The sequence below is a fragment of the Mytilus edulis genome, chromosome 8 (genome assembly GCF_963676685.1).
Source record: "Mytilus edulis chromosome 8, xbMytEdul2.2, whole genome shotgun sequence".
Taxonomy (NCBI): Eukaryota; Metazoa; Mollusca; class Bivalvia; order Mytilida; family Mytilidae; genus Mytilus; species Mytilus edulis.
This window is the reverse complement of record NC_092351.1, coordinates 85,823,909-85,846,399: the sequence shown is the minus strand read 5'-3', so window position 1 is coordinate 85,846,399 and position 22,491 is coordinate 85,823,909. Positions and strand designations below refer to the sequence as shown.

The following is a 22,491-nucleotide window of genomic DNA, read 5'->3' as shown; positions in this document are numbered from 1 at the left end:
TTCTTTTGATACAGTATATATCAATTTCCTCCTTTGTCAGTGATTCAGCTTTTTTTGGTTTATTTCCTTTTCCATTCAATTCGATCTTCCTGTTCTAAAACATCTTGAGCGAAACGATTCATTACTTTTTCTCCCATTTGAATGCTGTGCGGGCTCCGTGGTAACGTCATGACATCAACAGCTGATCAATGTTGTCGTCTGCTGAATAAAAAAACTCCGAGAGACTTCGTATAGAATACGAACGAGAAATCCGAATAGGGGTGCGATAAAGGGTAGCCATGCGATAAAGGGTTTGATAAAGGGCGCGCTTAAGGGTGCACATTAAAGTTGCGCGATATGGATTAAACAGCAGGCTATTTATCATATATTGTTGTCAGACGGAATTTTCGAAAATTCATTAACATTTAAAAAAAAATTCAAATAAAATATTTCGTGGAAGGGCAGACAAGATTTTTTTAGTGGTTGAAAACTATAAACCCTATTTATCACACACACAAAATTATAATTTCCAAGATATGCATTTATATCATCCAACGTCAAGTACTTTCAGGAAAAAATAGCTATTCGAACACACCTACTCTGTTTTTTGTGATTCATTAGATAGGTATTTCATCTTTTAATACTGTGATTTTTGTATGTTATAAAGTCAATCTGTAGCTTCGATATATAAAAATGATAGAATCTGAAGCGAGGCTATGTATGAAATATTCTTGCTTTGTACGATATCAAGACAAAATATTCAACTCAAACACGCCCTAACATAAAAAGGTGAACTCGAATTTCTCTTTTCGATACAATTGTTACCCATTTTTTTGGATTTTTTTCTTGAGTCACATAATGGAAGGGCAGACACGAAAATTACTGAACTAATAGATTGATATGTTTTCCGTCCGTGGTAATTTTTTTTTAAATCGGAGGTTATGCATTTTCTACATCCAACTTGAAAGATACCCATGTCGTCGACTTGGTATCTAATTGTTCTGCTTAACTATGTACTAGATAAATTGAAAACTTATGCAAAAAGGTGTTTTTAAAATAAAACACTTCGTAATTAAGAATAAAGTTGTAATTTTGTTTGTTTCTATTAACTTTTAAACTTTTTGTCACCATAGTAAACATTAAAGTAAGCATTTATCGCCTTCTCTAACAAAGAGCTTCAATTCTTTTGTTCTATTTCAACCGGGTTTCCGACTGAATATAGTGATAATCAATTTGTTTAATGTAGTATTTAGAAGTTTATATATGACGCAGAGTCAATCTTTCGATTAAAACGCCATAATTTAGAAATTACCTACGTACGATTATCAATAAATGAGAATGCGTACCCTTTTAACGTACATGCACAGCCAATTTAGCACATATACAAACATTTTAACTGGAAAAGTTATAACCTTTATTTTGCAATCGGTGATATTAGTGTAACAAATTATTTCTCTTTCCAAATATTTTACTTTGGATGGAATATTTGAAATTTTAATGAGATACAGTATACATCGGAACTCAGAAATTGACATTGAAACATATTACCTGTTTTAACTAAAAGCTTATAAAGGTGAGATACTGTGTATATCGGAACTCCTGTATGGATATTAACATATTTAAAAATAGTACACGTTTAAAAGTAAACAAAGGTAAAATATTATCCCTCTTTGTCAATATTTTATTATCTTGAATTGAATATTAATTAAGATGAGATACAGATGAGGTATAGGTTGAAACTCTTGTATTACATTAAATATTTTACATGTTAAACTAAATATTGATAAATGTGAGATACCGTGTATATCGGAACTCAGGTATAGACATTAACATATCTAAAAATATTAATAATTTAAAAGCAAACAAACACGTTTAAATATTGCTTACATATTTTGTATATTGAATCTGATTCAACATGTTCAATTTAAACCTTAACAGTTTCATCGATAACTATCCTTGTAATCATGGGCGTAGAAAAGTTGGAAAAGTCTAGATATTTGAGCAATTTCCGTAACTTCCTGTCAGTCTTGTCCGGTGTTGATTATTTATTAGAGATCACCTGTGTCAAGATAACAAAAGGCAACAACCAAAATGGCACAAATTGCCTCGAAGTCCTGCGACATATGTATGAGCGGACCAGGAAATAACTATTGTGAGCAATGCGAGCAATGGATGTGTGAAAATTGTAAAACTTTACATTTACGGTCAAAAATATGTAGAAATCATACATTTCTTAATGGGTCACATATCAACCCGGAAGTAAACCCGTTTTGCAAAGAACATGACGAAAACTTTATATTTTATTGCATTGATTGTGACATGCCAATATGCAAAATTTGCAGCGTCAAAAAACATAAAAAGCATGATATGTCTGAAATCAACGAATCGACAAAGGAATTACAGACTGAAGTGAAAAAGATCATTGAATCGAAGATTAAATCCGTAAAAAAAAATCTAAATAAAATTAAACAAGGTACAGAGGAGTACCAGAGCGAAATAAAAGAAGCTATTCGTGTTATTACAGAAGACGGGAAACTGATGAAGCAGTGGATTGACAAGAAAGTACAAGCACTCATAACATCATTAGAGGAAATAGAGTCAGCAAACCTGAAGGTCTTTCAGTCAATTAACACTGGGTTTCAAAAAGATTTAGGAAAGTTCGTGGAGTGTCAGACTGCCTTCAACGAGTGCCAGAAAGTTGTCAATGCTAGTAAACTTCTAACACAATTGAAAAATATTAAAGCAGAGGTGGATATAGAAGGTGAAAAGCAGCTACCGGTCATCCCCAAAGTAAAATATAACAAAAGGAACGTATCAGAACGAGAAATGTTCAATCTATTTGGAGACGTATCCTTAAAGTAAGTGATTTAATCTGTTAAGTCTGCAAAGTATTGTAATGCCAATAGATTATTTTGCCTATTGCATTTCCGTTGTTAATTTGTTGTTAAAGTTATTTTCAAATAATTACTTGTACTTCAGGTTAAAATGTTTTAGGCAACAACCATTTTCTTAATTAGGGGGGGGGGGGGGAGTTTTCATTGTGTTCATCACTATTTTTCAGAACCTTTTCTTATGAGAAGGAAAGCTAATTTTCAAATTGATGTGAAATGTCAAGTACATCGCTCTGTCTATATCCTGGCATTGGCTGTTGTCTCTGTTGTTTTTTTAGCCCACTTCCTTCATAATGATATTCTCTGAGTCCGTCATACAGGTACTGCAGTCCTGATTGTGTATGACAAAGACTTGTGTACCTGTTGTATTTTCCGTTTGAATCATTCTTTTACTTCTTTTTTCAATGAAATGTCAATTATCATAGTTGGAAACAGTGGAGGCTTATATAATAGTTGCAGTTTTGAGTACGGTCTTAATGTAGTAACACATCATTCTGGAGATTTGAATGCGTTTCTGGATCAAACACTATAACAGGAACATACAAAAAATGATAAGGTATAAATATAAATCTTAACTTAATCTGTAGACTGTACAGATGTTTATTATATGCTGTTTCACTGTCTCGTCTGTTGTTAGAATCAGCATCCTCAAATTTAGCAGTGCATTTTTTTCAAGCACGTGACAGTATGATTTTTTTTCAGCTATAGTGCAAAATCTTAATTTATTTTCGGTCAGCTAGGCCATCAAAATATTGGTTTTAACAAACAAAAAAACAACTTTTTAAATATTTTAAAGGTATTAAGTTTATCAGTCAATTACATGTATTTTCAATTTTTTGATGGTCTGAATCATTAATAAAACAAAATCGCAGTTACCCTTACGATCATTAGTAATAATTAGACGTTGCTTTATCAGATCGGTGTAGGTCAATTTGGACACATGATCAGTATTTTAATATTTATGAACACAGACTCGTGGAATATAATGTAAAAGGACTAAAATTAGAAAAAAACACGATACACCCATGAGACTGTCAAAACAGAAAAACAAATTGCACAGGAATGAAAACAGTGTACAAATTATATATTTGAATGAATTTTGTTACTTTCATAATCATAATGTGTTATTAAATTTTCATTCTCTATGGAAATTAGTAAAATAACAATAAAATAGTTTAATCAAAACTTTTGAAAACAGATTTTTAATAATTCAATGAAACTAATGTACTCCCTATCTTGTTTTTATGACTTAAATTCAATGTGTGTGTTCACAAGATTTCACCAATTTTCGATGTAAACGTATATACATGATATATAAATGTAAAAATTTTACACCGAAAGTCTTTATTACCAATGTTATTTCAACTGATCGGGCGGAACTTACATTTTAATTAGCGTATGGCCAGTCTATTTGAATATGTGTATGATAAGGATGATTGCTGTTATAAATATCATTGATTTCTAATCACCTATCAGTGTCACCAAACGAATTAACAATGACCATAACTGGACACTGCATATATGAGTTTATCCTAAAACACCTATTAGTAGATGGACTGGACAATGATTAGCGAACCGATTTAACTCCGCCCAATCAAGTGAAATAAATGAAGTAATATACATGTTTAAAAAAAAAAAGAACAGGACTATACTGACACGCTGTTTATGCTACATTGAAGATACACTTAAACTCATGAAATGATAATTGATAATTTGTATGGTCTACTTTTTTCAGAGAAATTATTTACAATGTAGAGCAGACGTCAAAGAAAGAGACCAGGTATTTTCTTTTTTTGTTCGTTAAATGTCGTCTTTTATGATCGCTATTGTTCTATTTAATAACAATCATTTTTGTAAGCCAAGATTTGGTAAAATTCCACCGTAAACCCAATTTTTAGAATAAACACTTGAACAACCAGTTGTAATGTTTTCTCGTTCACACCAAGGGTACGATAGCATTTAATGAACACAGCTTATTTCTTTTAATTGGTTGAATAATCCAATGCATGAAAAACTCCTGCCAAATACTATTTGTTGACAAAAGACTCAATGTTACTCAATTCAATACAATGCAGTTGCTCTTCAATAGTGACAAATACCAACCTCTTTGAATTTTAATCATACAGCCTCCTTACTTCTGAAAGTTTCAATCCCTGTATAATTGATTTTAATTCAACTGTTGAGTTTGTTCATTAGTGACTTGCAACATAGATACATTTTAGAAGAATTTTTTTTTGGAGATGATTTTTTTATACGGACACCAGGAGTAAATCATTTGGCAATATATATGATGAGAATTTGAACAATAATTACACCTTATGTAAGAATCCTGGGTTTCGATTGATTGATAGCTAGTGTATTTTTCACCAGTTAACTGTTATCAAATGAATATTGTTCATTTTTTAACGCCGCCATGGTATTTGCCTTTTTTTATCCTCTCTGCCATGGTATTTGTCAAAAAATACTCTATCCGACTGGACGCTTGTAACGTCACGATCATCAATGGGTTTTTGAACATTAACATTCGGTGTAGTTAAACAGACATTTCCTATCGTTAATTATCCATTTTTAGATGGTGACGTTCCCTTGTCACCATCTTACGGTGTTTATATATCTCAACTTGTACGATTCGCTCGTGTATGTAACAATGTTTTAGATTTTAACGAGAGAAATTTATGTATTACTGAAAAATTATTACACCAGGGTTTTCGATATCACAAACTAGTCAAAACATTTACTAAATTTTATCATCGGTATAAAGACATCATTCGTAAATATAGCTCAACATGCAGACTTCTTATACGTTCAGGTATTTCACATCAAATTTTTTATGGAAATATTCTTTATAAAGCACAAAGGTGTCAGTATTCACCTCAAAAACTAACAAAACCTTTGAATAGACTTATTAAGAAGGGATATAGTTACGAGACTGTTGTCAGGTCATTAAAGATTGCTTATTTTGGCGTTAATATTGATTCACTTATAGGGTCTTTGCATCGGAACTAAACACATTTATTCAAAAACCAGTTGTTGACATGACACGGGTTATGTTCTTCTCATATATGTTATAATGGTATGATACTAAACCCCTAACGGGAAGGATTGTGCCTGATGTTCATATGATGAAATCATAATCTTTCAGTCAGTTTAATTGAAGTCTGGAGCTGGCATGTCAGTTAACTGCTAGTAGTCTGTTGTTATTTATGTATTATTGTCATTTTGTTTATTTTCTTTGGTTACATCTTCTAACATCAGACTCGGACTTCTCTTGAACTGAATTTTAATGTGCGTATTGTTATGCGTTTACTTTTCTACATTGGCTAGAGGTATAGGGGGACAAACATGTTTAACCCCGCCGCATTTTTGCGCCTGTCCCAAGTCAGGAGCCTCTGGCCTTTGTTAGTCTTGTATTATTTTAATTTTAGTTTCTTGTGTACAATTTGGAAATTAGTATGGCGTTCATTATCACTGAACTAGTATATATTTGTGTAGGGGCCAGTTGAAGGACGCCTCCGGGTGCGGGAATTTCTCGCTACATTGAAGACCTGTTGGTGACCTTCTGTTGTTGTTTTTTTTTCTATGGTCGGATTGTTGTCTCTTTGGCACATTCCCCATTTCCATTCTCAATTTTATAGCATGTTCTTGAGGGGTATTTGCGAGGAATACCAGTCTTGAGAATGAATTTTCATCGCCTTACGGCTTGCGAAATTTAACATTCTCTCGACTGGTATTTTTTGCAAATACACATCATTAACATGATATATCTGTTTAAGATTAAAAAAACAAACCCACACAAATACGTTTTAATATGCATAGTATTTTGTAAATGTTTCTTGTTTTCGTGAGTTTCACTTTTGTCAGTTTATATTCCCATATCACTGATTTCAGCGTACAGTTAACGAAGACTATGTACAGATACACATGCAGACGTTGTAGGTAAGAAGAAGTTTTATTCCTGTTAGATATGAAAAGATGTTTGGATATCATAAACCATCCGCTTGAATAAAAATACCAGGATAATCTTAAAAACTTAAAAAGCAAAATAACGCACTACAAAAACATGCTAAAAACAAAAGATCAGAAATAACAGCAGAGGGTAATAAATGACAATACCCTGACAAGAATATCTGAGAATAAATAATCAAAACAAAAGTTCAGACCAAAGTGAAAGACATTACATTACATTACATAAAAAAGCAACGATATGCGAACTATGTACAACAAATCCACAAAATGAGAAAAGATATGTAGGACTCTAAACTGCGATGGGGGGAGGGCTAAAGTGCATTGGGAGGGCTAAAGTGCGATGGTGTACGCTAAAGTGCGATGCATCCACACGCTAAAGTTCGATGGTCCGCGAAAGTTCGATGGTCCGCGAAAGTATAGACGTAAGAAACGTAGTTTGATTATGACGTTAACAGACGTTTTACAAACCAAAAATGAACATGCCGGAAGATCGTGAAGATAGATTTAGAATATTTTATTAACAATTTTTACATCAAATGTCCACGACTTACTAGTAATTGATTTAAACTTAACGTTCTTTGTCGGCTGCAGCACAATGTTTATTATTTTCGAGTGCTGGAAAAAGAACTTGTATTCTACAGTCAACAATTTTACTATATATGTAGGACTCTAAAGTGCGATGGGGACACTTAAGTACGATGGTCACGCTAAAGTGCGATGGTCTACGCTAAAGTGCGATTCCTCCTTACGCTAAGGTTCGATGGTCTGCGAAAATATAGAAGACCACTGTGTCTAAACAACACTGGCAAATTTTTTTCGGACTCGATGGTATCTAACATCCGGCACAATAACGGAATACTAATAGACAGAAAAAAGGAAGATTTCTCCTTATTCTTTTATATTTTTTTTTATGATATCGAAGAATAAATATACATATACAACTATTTTCTATTGTGAGATGCAATATTTTCTATAACCGTTCTATATTAACGGAGAAATAAGTAAAAATGCATTTCAAAATGACGAATTGAGTGAACCTTGCCTCGAAATTGTTTAATTTCTCGTTAAATTGTTCACACTGTACGGACAGAAAGGTACGGGAAGATAGATATTGACACGGAGATTGCAAAACTAGTCATTATGAGCATCTCAATACTTGTATTTCTGTGTATGGAACAAAAGAAATGGGTAATATCAAATTAAAATACACCGGTTTTGTCAATGTTGTTTACTACACAATCACCCGGTTTCGTCTATATGTATCACCCGGTTTTTTTTTAAATTAACAAGTTATGAAAAGCAACTTAAACACGGATCTGAATATTGTCTTTCGAAAGAATTGGAATATATATTTTTTGTAAAGTAAACTTGGCGTGTTTAAATTTATTCTAAAAGGGCACTTTTGGACATAGGTAATTATAGTAATACACATTTTCCTAAAGAAAGCGTATCCCTTATTTAACTCAACTTCAAACTAATTTTAAATGGAATATAAATACTCAATAGCAAACACGGATATCTAATTATTTAATAACATTATTAAATGTTTTTATATAGGTTTTGAGATACATCGTAATATGTGACCTCCTAATAACGCCTAATAACGCCTAATCAAAATTTAAAATATCCCCAAAAAGTATACAGAAGTTTTGTATAACTAAGAAGTGTGTAAAGTTTGATGCAATGATAATAAATCGTTTTTGAGATATGGCGCGACATGTTAAAAAAACACACTCCTGTTTTACTCACATTTAGTCCTGTAACTCAAAAAGATTTAATTAGATTTTCACTTAAGGGGGCTCCTGGGTATAAATCAATTTTTTTTTTCTAATTTAGGATTTTGCTATATTTTTTTTATAAATGAACTTCATCATATACTTAAGAGAAAAATGAAATAAAAATGGGGTCACCGTTTATTTAAGCTCACAATCTGCCTCCGGAAGAAGCATACATTTTTGTTAATGTCCTTTTTTTCTGTTGAACTAATAGGAGAAATAGAGGTAATATCGAAATAAAAAAATTACCTAATTACAGAAATCGCTTAAATTCTTCAATTATTCAGTTTATGTACAGCTTATATGAAAACAATAATAAAAAATATAGGTCACCGCTGAGTTAAAAAAGATATTTCAAATTTAATGCCAAAAAACGGCATTTTTGCACCAAAGGGAGATAATTAGGAGCTTTTTCACTGTTATAAACATTTTAAAAGTCATCTGGGGCCAAACCGAATCGATTTTTTGGGTTGATTTTTTTAGCATATCATAAAGTAATAACTTGTAGTGTAATAAATAAAATTTGTAATGAAGAAATAAAGGTTCAATTGTTTACTGAAAGTTTTGTACCCACGAGTCACCTTAAAGGTTTACAGATCGTTTGACCATTTTATTAGAAATAACTACGTTAAGTTTCATGATTATATAAGCTGTTCTCAATTAACGGTGCAACATGTTTACTCTAGACAGAAGGATAGACGGATAGATAGACAGACCGTGACGGACAGAATGACTGATAGATGGAGGAACGGACGGGTGAAAGGAAGGATAGTAATACAGTAATACGTCCTGTCAAAATTGTGACGGGCGTGTAAAAACGCAAAGAAATAAAAAACAAATCTTAATCAAAGGTCAATAAGTTTTATTAGGATATCGGCCAAGTCGACTTATTTGTATATCTTTTCTTCCTTATCAGTTTTGCTATATTTTTCATTTAAGGGCAATGCAATAACTCCTTTCAGAAGTATTGTGAGAATTTTGAAATAAATAGACAAATGGTAGAGCTCAACTAAGAATCATCTTGCCATTTCAAATTTTCTATATCTTCATCTATTTTTTATGCACTTGCAAGTCCCCCTTTTTTATTTTTTAGCCATGACGGCCATCTTGTTTGACAAGCGGGGACACAGTGAACTTTTTAAAACTAGATATTAAAAAAATATATGATGTTAGATAAGGTTCGTTAAATGCAGCCTAGTAATTTTAGATGTGGAAATTTATGTAAAAAAAATATCTTGAAAGACAATGAACGACGGTCGACCGGTGGCAAGTGATGAAAAAAATTGGGTCAGGTGAGCTAAAAACAACCAAGAATTCCAAACAAAATTGCACCGTTCTTACATTTTTAAAAAAAATTGTAACAACTGAAAATTTCAAATTTCACGAACGAGATAACTTGATCGGACATAGCAAACAACTTCACTGGCGTTTTTTTTTCAACAAAAATAAATAAGACATATTATTTATACTTAAGTGTACGCACTGACATGTAACAAATGCTTAAATGATCGCAATTCAATTAATTTTGAAGGTCTGTAAGATAAAAAAAAAATGGTAACAGAAACTTAACCAATTATTTATGGAACCATTTGAGTCGATGTATAATGAATCCTGCCTGACGGACATGAACACATTCTAACTATTAAAATCAACCACACAATACCCTTAATCAATTAATCAAGGAAATAAGTTCACGGTCACATAAATCATCATGTGGCCAAAGGAAAAATAATATAAAAATTAAGTCAAGGGAATGGGCAATGGACATATGTTTGAATTGTTTTACATTTTCTTATCGGGGCCTTTTATAGCTGACTATGCGGTATGGGCTTTGCCCATTGTTGAAGGCCGTACGGTGACCCATAGTTGTTAAAGTCTGTGTCATTTTGGTCTTTTGTGGTTAGTTGTCTCATTGGGAATCATACCGCATCTTCTTTTTTATATATGACAAATAGAAAAGAAATCGTTAGATCTGTGTTCTATACTTGTATATGTTGCAGTCTAACCTTCTAACTTTTGTTTTGACATATGCAGCTTTTGGAATGCAAAGTTAGATTAAAATTATTTGTGTTCTATAAGAGCAGGAATTCAAGTGTTTGCTTATTACTTATTTAAATCTGAGACTCATATAGACAATAAGCCGTTGTCCTGTGAAAGAAGTTGTTTTCCAACGACCCACAAAACTCCCTTTTAACGCTGAAGTTAAATAATCAACTCTTATGTAATGTGATTATGATTTTTTTTTATTTGACCAAACCGGGTTATGCAATGTGAAATCTATGACAAAACCGGGTTGTAAACATTGACAAAACCGGACAGTTCCGTTTTGACATGCCCCACTTCTTTCGTTCCATAATCGGAAATACAAGATTTGAGATGTTCATAATGACTAGTTTTGTAATCTCCGTGTCAGTATCTATCTTCCCGTACCTTTCTTTCAGTACAATGTGAACAACTTAACGAGAAATTAAACAACTTCGAGGCAAGGTTCACTCAATTCGTCATTTTGACGTGCATTTTTACTTATTTCTCCGTTAATATAAAACGGTTGTAGAAAATTTGCATCTCACAACGTTAACAGAACGTAGTTGTATATCTATATATATTCTTCGATATCATAAAAGAAATAAAAAAAATAAGGAGAAATCTACCTTTTTTCTGTCTATTGATGTTCCGTCATTGTGCCGGATGTTAGATACCATCGAGTCCGAACAATTTTTGGCAGTGTGGTTTAGACACAGTGTAGACGTAAGAAATGTAGATGGATTATGACGTTAACAGTCGTTTATACAAACTAAAAATTAACACGCCGAATGAAAAATATTTGATCAATAAGAACTTTTCATCCAAATGTCAATGACTTAATTAATTTACACATAACCGTGCTTTAATTGTCGACTGGGCAAATGTGTATTTGTGTCGTGTGCTGGAAGAAGAACTTGCATCTTGCTGTCAATCGTTTTACTAATGGTCCTAAGATACAAGTAGTATTCGCATAGATATCCTGTATCCTGCATTTATTGGAAGCGAGCGGATGCATTTGAATTATTGTTTATATTGCAGTTTATTGTGCGGTCCCCGTTAAAATGTTCCCACTTTCATTGAAAAGTAACGTCGGCAAAATAAAGGTACATGTACATCTTTAATACGTAAATTATTAATTGTCGACTGAAACGTTAGTTTGTACATTGCAGGAAAATATAACACGGATGTAAAGTCGCTACAAAAAGGAGAAAATTAAGCTCGGCAAACATCGCTTTTCTCTCTCCTTTAAATTAAACAAATAAATGTTACATATTCCGACAATAATCGAAAATTATCCGTTTATAAATTTTTTAATTTTTAAGAAACTAAGGTTTCAACTCCCTCGGGCAAAGTTGGCTTTTGATTAGATGAATTTGGCTATATAATTTAGGTTATTTTTGACATATAGCTCTTCAACGGTTTCGGTACTTATACATCTTCGGATTGCAAATGTTTGGCTTTGAGCGTTCCTGATGAAGGTAAATCCAGAAAAGATTCGAACGCAAGAAATGATTTAACGTGTTATTTTCATTTTTTTTTGTATATGTATTGTAAAAAGGACGATAATAAGTAGATTTGTTCCCATTAGTGATAGACTACAACGTGTGAACGTTAAGCTACACCAATTAGCACAATATTTAATACGCCCGAATTGTCAAATATTCATTTACAAGAAATATAGTATTCTGTGACACCCAAATTACTTTTTAGCAATTATTACGTGGTCGGTCTTTTAGAATCATTCACTTGAGACTACGGTTATAAATTATAATGCCTTTCAAATGTGGTATACCTTATAATACTAGATTATGCAAAAGAACTATATTTACATTAAGTGTTCTTTAACAACGTTTTTTATAAAGCCCTCGAACCTTACCCTATTGCTCCATCGCACTTTAGCGCGATCGTACTTTAGAGAACAAACAACCATCGCACTTTAGCGTGGGACACCATCGTACTTTAGCGTAGACCATCGCACTTTAGCGTGATCATCGCAAGTTAGAGTCCTACATATGCATACAAAACAATATACGCATACTTATCCTGCTTCTATTAGAAGCAAACGGATACATTTGAATCATTGTTTATGTGGCAGTTTACTTTGTGATCCCCGTTAAAATGTTGTCGATTTTAATAAAATATCGTCCAACGGTAAAATAGACATACATGTTTTCAGGCGTGAATTATAAATTGTCTGCTTAAACATTAGTTTGTACTGTACATTGTAGCAAAATAAAACATGTATTTGTTCTCGCTAAGAAAAAGGAGAAAGGTAGGCGAACATTGCCTTTCTCTCGTATTTGAATTAAAGCTTATTAATAAAAAAATAAATGTTGCATATTCCGACAATGAACGAATTTTGTATTTATAATTTTTCAATGACGACTGTAAGGGAGGTTGTAACATTGGTGTGAACGACAATACAACCAATTATCCAAATATTCATTACCATGAATACGCTCCAAATTGTTAAATATTCATTTTATATGAAATTTGATATTTTGCGACACATAAATTAGTACCTTTATAGCAACTATTATTTGGTTGAACTTGTTTATTTAGAAACAATCACTTAAACCTACCGGTAAATTATAAAGCCTATCACATATGTTATACCTTAACATACTAGCTTTTGCAAAACTTGTTCATTTGTTTTTTAACCTCGATGTTTTAATACTTCGAATCTTACCCTTTGGACTATCGCACTTTAGCGTAATACACCAACGTACTTTAGCGAACAAACAACCATCACATTTTAGCGTGAGACACCATCGTACTTTAGCGTATACCATCCCACTTTAGTGTACTATCGTACTTAAGAGTCTTACACATATAAAAATTGAAACAAATATTTACTAATTTATAATCGCATTGATTAATTAGACTAAGCACAAAAGGAAATAATATAAAGCACTAGATTACATTTATTTATTTGCAGACTAATATTCCATTCAAGATAATAGATGATGAAATCAATTCAACATGTTCAAAGTAACCAAACATAACATATCAATATGAATTCGATCTTTTGATCGAATTTCACTTCCAGTCTATGGAAGAAGCGTATCGATAAAAACTTTTCTTATATCACATAGCGATATTGTCTAATATCAATTATAAATATGCAGACAATCCATGCGGAAAATGTTGTTTTCGGCAACGAAATATTAAAAAAATACTAACTTTAAAACTTATTGTTCAAATATGAACAACAATGGAGTCTAAATATACAGTTAGAAGTTAGTTAGAAGCAAACGTTTATGTCCGTGTAAAATTTGAAGTGCTGTGTTTTTCTAATATACATAAATATACAAATGCTATTTTTTCTAATATCAATGCGATACTTTTAAAATAGCATAGCGGTACTTTTGTTATCAATATTAGTACTTATTAGTATTAATATTAGACTGTTGCACCCATATTTTGACAATTTTACCTATTATGTCTGTTTTGATCACGCATCGTTGTAAATATGACAGAATTTGATGAGACTGTTATACACGTGAGAGGTTAAGCGCTATAAAACCAGGTTCAATCCCTATTTTCAAAATTTGAAAATGCCAGAACCGAGTCAGAAATCTGATAGTTGTTATCCATTCGTTTCGTGTGTTTTATCATTTGATTTTACCATTTGATAAGGGACTTTCTGTTTTGAATTTTGCTCCGAGTTCAGTATTTTTTGTGATTTTACTTCTTAGTAGTATTGTATGTAAATAAGCAGTTTTAAGACCATTACTTAAATTCAAATTGTTTTTGGTAACATCTTACAAATTTCTCAATTAGTTTTGGAAGTAAAACTAATCAAATAAGAGTTAAATAAACAATGCCGTAATCAAATAGCTAAGTATCAAAATGATTGTTCACATATATAACATTTAGCAAATTTCATGATGAAATAATATATATCCGATATTCTCGCAACGCACACATGGAAGACTTTCTTTATTGATAACAATGAAACTAACTTGTGACAAAGATGAATCATACTGTCCTCGTTCAGACTGATTCGACAAAATCTGACTTTTGAATCTCCTTTTTTTATACAAATTAGAGTAGACCGTTGATTTTCCTGTTTGAATGGTTTAACACTAGTAATGTTTTTGTACCTATATAGCGTGGTGTTCGCTGTGAGCCAAGGCTCCGTGTTTAAGGCCCTACTTTGATCTATAATGGTTTTCTTTAAACAAATTATTACTTTGATGGAAATTTGTCTCATTCGAACTCATGCACCATCTTCTTATATCTATAAATCTTTAAAATTTGCCCTTATAAATAACTGAATTCCAGTCCTCAAACTGAACGATCTAAATTTATAAATATAGAAAATATATATACACATTTCTAACGTCAAAAGACATTTACATCTTATTTATTTGTGTTCTAAACATTTTTTTAGTTTTATTACTCATTTTAAGAAATGAATTTATAACAAACGATACAGTTTGTTATTTTGCACTAAGAAATGTTCGCGTATTTATACGATCGGTTACTAGTAAAAGACGAAAGTCAAATCTCTGTAGCAACAATACATCGGAATGCCCTCACGGTCATCGCGATGTAAAAGAGCGTCCACGCGGCGAGCTGATTATGTTCATAGAGATATTGGTTTACCAACGGGAAAAGTCTCTGATATCCAAAAAGAACTGTTTTCCTTCTCAATATTTTTTTCTATGTTAATAATAAATACATTTTCTGTATTTTAAGAAAAGAGTCATTACTTTATGCCGAGAAATCTGCCTTTCTTCGTACAAATGCTAATATTCGTCTGAAATTTTCCACAATGCAACTCGTTGATATAAGACAATATCGCTCGTTGATATAAGAAAAGTTTTTATTGAATCGCTTCTTCCATAGACTGACTTCGAATAAAAATACCTTTCTATTTCTTTTCAGGGTAAAACAGATGTCGGAGTAAGTATCAGTAAATATCTACAACAAAATGAATAAATCATTCACAAATTGTGAATATGCAAATAGGAAAAAACTGTTTTGTTAGTGTAACAGTACTACCGTATAGCGGGTTATTTTCGTGGGTGTCAAATTTCGCGATTAACCTTAAATAAGGTATACGAAATATTTTAGTCGGTTATTATTTTGGCGGATTCAAAATTTTCATCAATATCTTTGCATGTACACTTTCAAATTGGCGGAATTAATTTTGGCGATTTTGTTCTATCCTCGAAAATAAGTGAAAATTTACACCCCGCGAAAATGACCCGCTATACGGTATTAGCCCAACATCGGTCAGCCATTGATATTCATTTTTCAGTGTATAAAGACTTTAAAAAGGTTTATATACACTTACCTTGATTAAAGATGATAAAAAGTTTGATTCCTTTACGTTCTATCTGTTTATTGAGAAAAAAAAATAAGGCCTTTTTAAAAAACACAGAATTTCAGCCATGAAAAATACAAACTTTAAGAACAAACAGATTTAAAGAAGAGGATTGTATTGCATTTGTAAGAAAATATGTGGAAAATCCAAAAAAATGAACAAAGGATCTGGTCTGATTACTGACGAATATCTCAACATGTTTAAAGAAAGATAATTTCTTTGGAAAACTAATTCACCATTATGTGCATCAAAGGATAAATAAATGATCAAACATCGTGTATTACAGAGTCCCGAAAAGTCAAGCTGATTTAACATGTAAAAAATCAAATAAAAATTTAAGGGACCTAACTAACCAAGCCTATAAAATGTATTTTAACTTTAATTGTGTCATTGCATCTTTATATTTGTTTTATATAGATTAAAACCATTATAGTGAGTATAGATTAATATTACTTTCATGGAATGATGTATAAAACATTTATTAAGTGCAGTAAAAAACATAAACTTGATAATACTAAGTTTAACTCCAATGAGAATATTAACATGTATCTGTTACATGTACAACGCAATGTTGTTATTACTCTAGAATAAGTATATGTAATTTTAAGTTATTGCAATATCGGCAAACACACACAACTCAATTGTTAACATCGTGCAAATACAATTCTGTTCATTTGTTAATGGTTCATCTACAGTGATATATAGCTAATCTAATAACAAAGGTTATTTGCACATATATATTAAGCATAATTGAAAAGTCAAGGTTACAAATCAACGTGTGTATGCATCTTATACCTTAAAATATACATCTAAATACGAGCCTCTCAGACGTATTTGTGTTTTCTTCTTTGAAACTTTGTCACACAATCAGAATTATGTTTTTAAAATATATATGATATATTTAATTAATTTTTTCGAACATCGCAAACATAGCAGTTTGTGTAATTGCCTCTAAAAAATCGTAAGGGTTCCGCGGAACCCAGTGTCTCGCCTACATTTGCTGTTAATCGTAGTCTCAACAATAATTAGGGAAAACAAATAATAAAATATTCAACTTGATACAATCTTTAGATTTTAAGTAGCTTCTGTCCAAGTTTGGTAAAAAATTGATAGTTTAGAAATCTAATATATGTTTTAATAAAAACTCTAACTGTAGACTGTATGTAATGCTAACTGAAAGAAAAACTAAGTTCATTTATAAGTAAATACCGATAAATGGGTACAAATTTTAATTTTAGATACTAGTTTTTGATCATAAACAAACTTTTGTCCAAGTTTGCTACAAATCCAGGATAGTTTAAGACAGTTTTACAAAACTTTAACCACAGAGTGAATGTTATGTTTCCTGGCAGAAAAACTAAATCCATTTATAAGAAAAATACGGAAAAAATGGAACTTTTACAAAATGTTCTTCTGGAAACTTTTTTTCTGATAATAAACAAGCTTCTGTGCAAGAATGGTACAAATCCAGGATAGTTTAAGAAAGTTATTAAAATTTTATAAACTTTAACCACAGAGTGAATGTTATGTTTCCTGGCAAAAAAAAACTAAGTACAGTTAATGGTAATGTACGGAAAAACAGGATTTTTTTAAAAAAAATTTACCTCTGGATACTATCTCATGACCATAAACAATCTTCTGTTCAAGATTATAAGAAGTCCAGACTAGTTCAAGAAAGTTATTAAAATTTCAAAAACGTTAATCACAGAGTGAATATTTGTGGACGCCGACGACGACGACGACGACGACGGAATGTAGGATCGCTATGTCTCGCTTTTTCGACAAAATTCGAAAGCTCGATAATAAAATGAATTCCTATAGACGGTAATTGGGGAAAGGTAAAGTAATCAAAGAACACATAAAAACACAACCTAATCGATGCTGATGTTTAGTAACTATAAATGTGGTTTCTATGGTTTCTATGGAGCTATAACATTTAATGTACATACATACTGGTACTAATTAAATATGTGTAATAAAGTTCTTCTGCGTGTTGCAAGACATTGGGATAGAGAATATACACCTCGGAACAACAGTATAGAAAAATGATTTTGTAATTAAATGTGATAACTTCGATCTGGATTTCAGAGACACATATAAATAAATTGATATCAAAATGACATGAATAAGGCGATGTAATATTATTTCTGAGCGGAAAATATCCACTAGAAGATATAGACATTGATATTCAGCCGTACTTTCTAAAACAATGAAGAAAATCCATATCAGATAGTAGTCGGTTTTAATATGCCTCGACTTGAAAACCTCTTTTTTTCACTTTGCCTTCAAATTTTATATCAGATTGAACAATAATAAATCGTTATTCAGTTCATTGTGATGTTTAACGTAAGATTTTACTGTATTTTTGAAAGTATGTATTACTCAAAAATAAATGTATGAAGAATTCACATATTTAACATGATAAGGAAATGGTTCAATTAGGCGTTATAAAATACACTGGATGATTACAATTTTGTTGTTGTAGAATATGTTGAGTTTCTATTGTCCTTTTGCAGTAGCAAGCCATTGACCTCAATCTGTATGCGTATTGAATTATATTATTTACTGTGTATTTACAAAGTGATATTAGAATATCGGTATACATGCATATAGTCTGTACTAAAACATTAACATAAGTAAGATTACCAAACTGGTTATGATAGAAGCTGAACGTTCAGTTTGGTGTGTTTCATGCCTTATTCCATTGGATTATACAATGCCAGAGAAAATACTAATATGCCATTAACATGTAGAAGTACAGTAATGCATTGCCTTGTGTTGTGTGGTCTTGGTCGATGCAAACTGCTATCTTGCATAACTTGCGAAAACGTAATCAGCATGATCAGAGCAGTGTTATTTTATTCTTTATATCAATGATTATAAATGTTGTTAAAATGTAGACGTTCGTTTGGACATTGCCTTGTGTTGTATTAAAGGTTATGTTACTTTCTTATTTTGTGAATAATGTACAGTTTAATCGACCTGTATAATACATACTGTGTTACTTTATGTCAAACTATTATGATATTGTTATCTATTAAAATGTTTTCTTAGTCAATATTCCATACTTTAAATTCAATCCAACTAGTACGCCCTCACATCATTAGTTCATTCTTTATAATATACTATACTGTTTCTTACTTGAAGAGGGAACAATAATTGTGTCATTAAACATATTTTTTTTTCATTTTCAGTGCAAATGAGTAAGTAATGCCATTTTGTAAAATCTATTATATTAAACGTTTGTTGGTCTTCGTCAATTTATATTCTAAAACCACTGCTTTGCATCAGTAGGTTAACTGATTATGCTCAAAGTGAAACCAGAACGTTATAAAGTATCACATAAAGAACTATATAAAAACATTTTATATTTGCGTATAGCACACGTACAGAAAAAAAGTTATCATTGAGTATAACGCACTTTTAGAAACAAATGTTATTGTTGCGTTTAGCAAACTTAAGGAGAAATGTAACTATATGGCATTAGAGGTAACATACTCCACATGCCAAGCTCTTGTTAGATCAACATCAAATTGTTAAAAGACAATGAAAATATTAAAGAATAAAAATTATGAATTGAAATCAGGTATGTGTCAAAGAAACAATAACTTGACCAATGAGCATATAACAACCGAAGACAATCAATTGGTCTTCAATGCACCGAGAAAATTCCAAACCCAGAAGTGGGCATCAGCTGGTCCAATATTGTCAAAATTAGCATTCCTCAGAATTTCGTTTGAGTATTTTAGTTTACCGGCCATCTACTTAAAAATCGAAATAATCTCTGAATGCTGTCGATGGTCTCAGACATTCAAAATAAACATAAACATAAAAATAGATATAGATATATATAGTGACTTCGTGCAATTGGACCTGCGTATGTCAGTTTGATTCAAAGTTTCAGGATTAAAAAAAGTTCATAATCTTTTTTATTTATTTAAGAATTATTTTGTGTGATTATAAATGTTGTTATAATTTAGACGTTCGTTTGGACATTGCCTTGTGTTGTATTAAAGGGTTTTGTTACTTTCTTATTTCGTAAATACTGTACCGTTTAATCGACCTGTACAATAAATAGTGTGTTACTTTATGTAATACTATTATGATATTGTTATCTATAAAAATGTTTTCTTAGTCAATATACCATACTTTTAAATTCAATCCAACTAGTATGCCCTCACATCATTACTTCATTCTTTATAGTATACTATACTGTTTCTTACTTGATGAAGGAACAAGATATGTGTCATTAAACATATTTTTATTCATTTGCAGTGAGTTGTGGTAAGTAATGTAATTCTGTAAAATCTATATAATTAAACAATTGTTGGTCATGGTTTTCGTCAATATATATTCTAAAAAAAAACGTTGCTATGCATCAGTAGGTGAATTGATTAGGCGTAAAGTGAAACCAGAACGTTATAAAGTATTACATAAAGAACTATATAAAAACATGTTATATTTGCGTAGAGAAAACGTACAGAAAAAAAGTTATTATTGAGTATAACACACTTTTAGAAACAAATGGTACTGTTACGTTTAGCATACTAAAGGACAAATGTTATTATATGGCTTTAAAAGTTTATTTTTTTAATGTTAAATATCTGTTTAATACCTGAACATCTTCAGCATAATTGAACACCAACAAACGAGCTCTTGCATACTCCACATGCTAAGCTCTTATTAGATCAACATGAAATTGTTAAAAGACCATAAAAAAATGAAAGAATAGCATTATGAATGGAAATGGGGAATATGTCAAAGAAACAACAACCTGACCTATGAGCATACAACAGCCGAAGGCTACCAATTGGTCTGCTATGAAGCGAAAAAATCCCAAACCCGGAGGTGGGCATAATTTTTCGGTGCGTTTCTTTTTCCTGGGCTTCCCAGCTTCTTCTCCTAATGGCAATACACAGTCCCCTACCAGTTAATCATTCATAATTTCGGTAAATTTTCTAAGTCAAAGGACCATAACTCTTTCACAAAATCATCAGACCGGAACGAAATTCGAACTTGATCTGTAACTAGTCCTGATGAAACAATACACCAAATACCAAATCAATGTCTTAAAGCACAACGAAAACTGATTTGTCGGACAGACGGATGGACAGACAGAAAAACAGACAGACAGACGGACGGAGTACAAACCTTAAGTCCCCATCAACTGCTTTGGTAGGGGACTAAAAACTGACCGCCATGAAATAGCACAATAGTGTGTTAAAAATGGCAGTAAGGACCAATGTATCAATACCATATGCGTAGAACAACATCATGAAGTTGCATACAAACGGACAAGGTTCAATTAATTGAACTTTTCATGAGGATTTGTCAACATCGTGAAAAGAACCCATGTCTTAAATGGGCATTACCTGTCACAATCCTGTTGAAGGATTTGACTCCAATTCTCATATTATGATTTATAACATACTTAAAGGTATACTCAAATTACAATAAGTCTGAAATAAACAGTTAACAACAAATGTACTAGATAACATTTTATCAGTATTCCGTGTGAGTATTTTAGTGTATCGGCCACCTGATTAACAATAGTGATAACCTCTGAAGACTGTCGACGGTCACATTAAGCCAATATAGACATAAAAATAAACACAAAGAAAGAAAGATAGCGACCTCATGCAACTGGACCAGTCTGTGTCAGTTTTATTTAATGTTTCAGGTTTTAAAAAAGTTCATTATCTTTACTTATAGAAGAATTATTTTTTGTGAATCGAATCAGTCAAGGAAATGGTTCACCTTTATTTCACTTTCAATGTTGACGTTTGTTTTCCTATTATAGTCTGAACACGACTAAAACATGCGGAACTAATATTTAGTTTATGGGTTAAATCAAAGGTAACACCAATACGGATTCACTTGCAATAATTTATCAGCGATATTCATTTGTTTATTTGACAAGATTGGTCAAAATTGGCTGTTAAAGGCGGATTATCACTTCATTATTTCACTTTTATCAATGATTGAAACAAAGAAAGTCATATTCTAAAAAAAATCACATCTCATGTGCATGTCCCTATCATTTAAAGGACCCACAAATACTACACTTAAAAGAGTCATACCCAGAAAACAATTAATATTATCAATAAATGTCTTCATCATGTTTATGTACTTTTGCAGGAGCTTAGGAAACGAATTGTAAGTTTGTATATATTATAAACATTAACAGCGATTTTTTTCTCTCTTCAATGCTAAAAAGCTGGAAATTAAATTGAAAACATCATATAAAACAAGTCAGCGATATCTTGTCTGTTATCTTATTTAAAAAGTGACACCTAGATTCAGATATTACAAATAGTTGGGAGTCAATTTCACGAAATAAGACCAATTCATGAACTTTTGTTCAATCTTAGTTGTAAGTTTTTTGGTGAAACCCACTCCAAGAGCTATTAAGCTATATATCTTGATTTTCCTCCTAGGCCCAGTTAAAAAAAGGATATAAGACACTTGGATTTGATTTAAAAAAAAAAGAAAATAAAGATTAGATAGTTTAATAAAGATA

The 22,491-nt window shown here is 31.6% G+C and overlaps 1 protein-coding gene across 1 annotated transcript; it reads left to right on the top strand.

The window, feature by feature from the left end:
* The first annotated feature begins 1,952 nt into the window (after positions 1–1,952).
* On the top strand, positions 1,953–15,557 carry LOC139486508 (transcription intermediary factor 1-alpha-like). The gene is made up of 4 exons (XM_071271412.1): positions 1,953–2,837; positions 4,606–4,650; positions 6,759–6,806; positions 15,530–15,557. The coding sequence occupies exons 1-4, from the start codon at positions 2,071–2,073 to the stop codon at positions 15,549–15,551; spliced, it is 882 nt and encodes a 293-aa protein (XP_071127513.1). The 5' UTR covers positions 1,953–2,070; the 3' UTR covers positions 15,552–15,557.
* The last annotated feature ends 6,934 nt before the right edge of the window (positions 15,558–22,491 follow it).